Here is a 5,123-nt window from a genome sequence, read left to right as displayed (position 1 = left end):
TAAAAAGGGCACACCTTGGGAGCCAATTTGGGACAGCCTAAGTCCTACCCACAGCCTGAGGCAGAGCCACCCCAGGGAACCTGCAAGCCCTGAGACAAGGAAACAACCTAAACGTCTGGAAAAAGAAAATGTTATTTGGCCATTAAAAAAGGGAAAAAAAATCCTGCCATTTGTGAGCTCTGACCTCTGACCTTGACTCTCAAGGGAGCTCCTTTCCTGGACTTCCAGCTGGGAGAGTGGAGGGTCCACAGCCTGAGAGAGGCTTAGTTTGGAGGTGAGGGCCACGTCATCCTGAAATACTCCTTCACTTCCTGCTTCTTTACAGGTGGGTGCCAGGGCCGCCCTGTCGAGATCTTCAGGGAACACGAATGGTTTCCCTGCCATAGAGACGTACGTACCATAGAACAACGGGTCCCGGGGTGGTTTTCTTTTGACGAGGACTCTGGCCAACAGAGCTACCAGGAGCAGGATGAGGGCAGCAAACCCTACAATTGTCCAGGACCTGCAAGGACCAGAACAGGAAGGCCATCACTCAAAGTAAACACGTCCATGCCGGGAATTTCCTGGCTGTTAAACTCAGTCGCTCCCAGCTCTGCCTCTGCCTGCAACTCAGGTAGTGTGGGGGTAGAGATGTGTATCTGCTGCACTTCGACCCCTCTGGGCTGTCCCCCTGTGCCTTTTGGGGACCGGAGCCACCAGGTCTTCCCTCTCTTGTCATCCTGCCCTCCCCTGCACAGACAATGTATCACCTGCCAGTTCCTCCAACCCCTGTTCCTAGGTGGCTGTGTCATATCCATTTTAAAAAATCATTAGCTGTTCTTCAAGGAAGAAGGGCCACAGACGATGTGTATAATCCAAGGGACCAGAGGACAAGGCCAGCCCAACACGGGGAAGAGTCTGGGCCAGACCTGAGGCCAGAGCGAAGCTAGCCACCCACACCCAGGGCCAGAGGGCCAGCATCCGACCCTACACCTGGAAAGCCAAGGCCAAGGAGCGATGAGGCTGGGCACAGCCCCTGGACCTTCTGCAAATGGGCATGGCTCCAGGGAGACGGGGGCGCCAAGGCCCTGCGGGCAGCATGAGGCCATGAGGCCATGAGGCTGGGCGGGGTTAGCAGTCCAGAGCCCCGGATTCCAGTAACTACCCTGCCACTATCTACCTGTGTGACGTTAGGAATTCAGTCATCTGTTTATTAATGAACTTAAAAACATATTGAAAAAATATATTCTGCACCCCTATGTGCCAGGCACTGTGGATGAACAAGAGAGGTCCCTGTCTACATAGGGGACACCTATCTCAGTGCGCTCTGAGAACTCTCACTTGGAAGTCACCCCTGGTCCCACGCAGACACTCCCTCTCACCCTCCAGCATCAACAGGGCTTCCAGTTCTAGATGAAGCACTGCCTGGCCCACTCCAATGACCGGCCACACCAGAGACTCCTCAACGGCCCTTGAGAGCTGCTGAAAGCACCACTCCTAGGCTGAGACCCCTCCATACCACCATGGCCTGACATGAGGACTTTGGATAACCTTCGCCATATGACCCTGGGACTTCTGGAAAGTACCCTCATCAGTCACAGGTTCCACAGACCACTAATACCTACCAATAACTGAGGCAAAAACTCAAATTCCACATGCCTGCAGCTGGAATGGGTGCCAGGCACCAGTCAGAAACCCGTCTTCCGTGTCAGGTCAGTGATCCATCCACCCTGCAGGTAGATGGGCCCCAAGGAGACTGACTGGCCTCAGGTGCAGGAAAGCCATATCCCAGCACCTGGCTCCAGGCCCCACAGAGAGTCGGGGAGTGGGCTCTGGGCATCAGCTGCACCCAGATTTCCTAAACCTACAGAACCGGAATGCATCAGGGGTTGGGCAGGGGACTATGCAATTTCGTTCAAGGAACTTAGATGAGTGCGATGCTGAAAGTCTGCCTGGGGACCTCCGCTAAGGTGTGAAAAGGGATGGACGGATGAGGAGTGAGGGAGATGGATGGATGGATGGATGGACGGATGGACGGATGGACGGATGGACGGACGACATGGATTAGGTAGTAGATGGATGATGGTTGAGTGGATGGTGGATGGATGGATGGATGTATGGATGGATGGTGGGTGGACAGACGGACAGACACATGACCCAGTTTTATGATAACGAGTATGACCATGTGACTGTCCATGTAAGAGATTAAAATAGGTTTCTAGTGGATGCTGCAGGCTCCTCCTGTAGGAATAAATCGACAGACGAGAGGATGGAAGAAGCTGATGTGGGCCAGGAACATGATGCTGGGCTGAAGCATCCCGTGAAGAGGGCAGTGGTTCGGTGTGCCATGTAAGCTGGCAGGCATTAATCACAGCCTGACACAGGTGGTGGCCAGGAGATAGCCCCCATCCCTGCTCCTCCCAAGGGCCTAGCCTTATAGCTGCACCATCACATAGCTGGCGCTCCTCTGGTTCACAGGGTCCTCCCACTCTCCACGTCTAGGGGAGGAGCCATGATTGAGGAGAAACTGGGGCAGCAGACCATCGGTACCTCTCAGCGAAAGCCAGTGCAGGACCCGCTCAGAACTGGGAGAAATGGGTCCAGCAGGAACTGGGCGGTGAGGGGATGGGAGGATGGGCTGTGACTAACACAGGGTAGAAAGGTTGTGAGTCTTGCGGGGGTGGGGGGCGCGGGGCAGCAGTTACTGATACTTTTCCAAAATCAGACATCTACTGAGAGGGGACATGTTTGGGTATGAGCAGAGCGTGTGCGTGCGTGTGTGATGAGAGAGAGAGCTTTCAACCCCTTCTTGACTTCTACCTAATTTGCTTTTTGTTTTTCAGACTTTGCTGATAGGTCTGGTGGGAAGAAAGCTACAACTAATTCGACTAATTCCAAGCCAAGTGAATGCCTGCTATGTGCAAGGCTGCATGCTGGGCAGGACAATACCACGGTGAGCTAGGGCCAGGAAGGAAAGTTCTGACCACAGGAAAGTAACTGGTGGGAAAGGCTTAATCCCCAGCGCTCAGAAGGGAGGGATCACATCTGCCAGGGGGAAGGTCAGGAAAAGGAAGAGGTGGCATTTTACTCGTAAAGTCCAGGCGTGGCTCCAACAGTCAGGGACAGGGAGAAAGAGAATCCAGCCCGAGCGGTGGCAGGACAGTTAAGAAGTGTCCAGGGGTCACAGAACAGTCCAGTGTGGCTGAAGCACTCACATGGGGGCTGGGCTGGGGGGCAAGGAACCCCCTCAGAGGCTCTGAGTCACAGGGCCAGTGCCAAGGGGAAGTAGAAGGAGGGAACAGATGCTAGCCCAACCCCAGAACGAATGGGGAAGGGGACAGGGTAAGGGAGTAGAGGAAGAAGACGGGAAGAATCTCAGGTTGGAACCTGTTATTCATAACTCTGCAGGGCTCAGCAGTGTGCTCAGTAATAACGTGGCCATACGCAATTCAGCACGTACTCAGTAAATGCCATTACTGTCCTCCCAGTGGCTGAGGCCAAAACCTCAGGGTCATCCTCGAATCTCTCCTTGCCACAGTCCTTCAGCAAGCACACTGCTCTCCCTCTAAAACATCCCCACGCCCAGCCACGGCCCTCTCCCTGCACGGCTCCCTGTTCCCCTACCTGGAAGGCTCTGTCCCAGATCTTTCCATGGGTGCCTCCTGCAGTTCGAGTGTCACCTCCAAGAAGCCTTCCCTGACCACCAGTCCCCTTCCCAGCCACTCTCTCCTGCCACCCCGTTTTATTTGAAGATGCCTGTCTCAACACACGCCGCCCCAACCTTTTGTGGCTTATTCCTGGCTGTGTCCCAAACACTCAGAATAGTGCCAAGCAAACAATAGGTACTTGCTGAATTGCTCCTAATGCCATTTTAGGAGTGCAGGGGCCCTGTGCACTATACCCACAGATGTGGCATTCATTGCCCAGAGTTACTGCTTCCAGGAGATGTGCTCTGAGACTGGGTGAGACCAAGGGCAGTCACTGCCGGCGCTTAGGAAGTGCACAGTGTGGACGGCTGCCATCTGGATAAGGCAGGCGACAAGTGGTAGCCCCAGCAGTCAGCGAGGAGGAAGCCACTGCCCGGTGGCCAGACACTTCTCCGCAGCGTGAAGGTTGGAGGGGGTTTGCAGCCTACAAACGGGTGCAATTTCCTTAGCACCAACCGCGGTGGGTAACATAACAGGTTACTTCCTCCTCCCACAGACAGCAAGGGACGTGGGCGGGCAGGAAGGCCTGGCGCCTCTCCCACTGCCCAGGCAGGCCTGCAGCTGCGGGTGCGGGGTCATTTAGGCCGGGATCCCTCGCCGAGGTCTGCGGGCGGTCCGGGCCCCAAGCCGGTGCGCAGCCTCCCTCAGCCACACCCATTTCCTTAGCAGGGCGCTCGCGGCTCTGCCTCCCTCGCGCCCGGGATCCTGCCCAGTCTCGGCGGGTCCTGACAGTGGGATGCAAATATAGGTCGTTGGACTGACCAGATAACTGAGGCCAGGCCAGGCCACGCCGTCAGAGCCAAAGCCAGGCTTAGAACCCGGGTCTCTGCCTGTTGGTTCAGGGCTATTTCTGTCAGTCATTCACAACGGTTTCTAAAATTAAGAAATGGTAAGTATGTGTGTGTCCATACATGGAAACGTTCCTGCGAAACCGAACGAGCCGAGGACGCCCCGCGCTGACATGCCCCGCTCGTAGCTCAGCTGTGCGCGTCGTCCAGCCCCCAGCCCTGGCCCTGAGCTCCACGGGGGCCGGGGCATCGCCTTATTGACCTCCGTAACCCGGGTACCTGGCACGGTGCTGGCACCGAGCGGGCGCCTAGCACCTGGCCCAAAATGGCGCGGAATGGCAAGGATGCCAGCTGAAGTGAGGATCCCCGGCGGTGCGACCCGAGGGGCGCCAGGGCCGGGGAGGGGAGCCCCGGAGGCCGGTGGCCCCGGCTCTGCGGCGGCGGCTCAGCCGCATCTGAAAAGTTGTCAGGGTTCCCGCGGTCTCTGGGCGCCGGGCGCCACCCCCCGCCCCTCCCCACCCGCGCCCACTCACTGGTGCTGGGTCGCCAGGTGGTTGAAGACATAGGTGACGGGGATGGCCGAGAGGGACAGCACGAAGACCCCGGTGGCCGCAGAGGCACTCATCGCCGCCGCCCGCGCGCCGCTCGC

At 57.0% G+C, this 5,123-nt stretch overlaps 2 protein-coding genes across 4 annotated transcripts in view; one reads left to right on the top strand and one right to left on the bottom strand.

Moving 5' to 3' along the window:
• TM6SF1 (transmembrane 6 superfamily member 1) overlaps nucleotides 1–5,117 on the bottom strand; it is a 22,279-nt gene extending 17,162 nt beyond the window's left edge. For 2 of the 3 annotated variants that reach the window (XM_025050039.1, XM_025050043.1), the window contains exons 1-2: nucleotides 5,008–5,117; nucleotides 192–502 (exon numbers count right to left, since the gene is read on the bottom strand). In XM_025050039.1, coding sequence (XP_024905807.1) covers nucleotides 192–502; nucleotides 5,008–5,099 — 403 coding nt within the window. In that variant the 5' untranslated portion in view covers nucleotides 5,100–5,117. The remainder of the gene's footprint in view (nucleotides 1–191; nucleotides 503–5,007) is intronic. The other variant, XM_006905312.3, reaches the window with a different exon arrangement.
• BTBD1 (BTB domain containing 1) overlaps nucleotides 1–5,123 on the top strand; it is a 52,335-nt gene that overhangs the window by 10,402 nt on the left and 36,810 nt on the right. The window contains exons 5-6 of the mRNA XM_025050050.1: nucleotides 1,369–1,691; nucleotides 2,823–2,932. The gene's annotated coding sequence lies outside the window, so the exon portion shown is untranslated. The remainder of the gene's footprint in view (nucleotides 1–1,368; nucleotides 1,692–2,822; nucleotides 2,933–5,123) is intronic.

The sequence above is a fragment of the Pteropus alecto genome, unplaced genomic scaffold (genome assembly GCF_000325575.1).
Source record: "Pteropus alecto unplaced genomic scaffold, ASM32557v1 scaffold60, whole genome shotgun sequence".
NCBI lineage: Eukaryota > Metazoa > Chordata > Mammalia > Chiroptera > Pteropodidae > Pteropus > Pteropus alecto.
The sequence above is the reverse complement of the archived record's forward strand: the minus strand, read 5'-3'. Positions and strand labels throughout refer to the sequence as shown.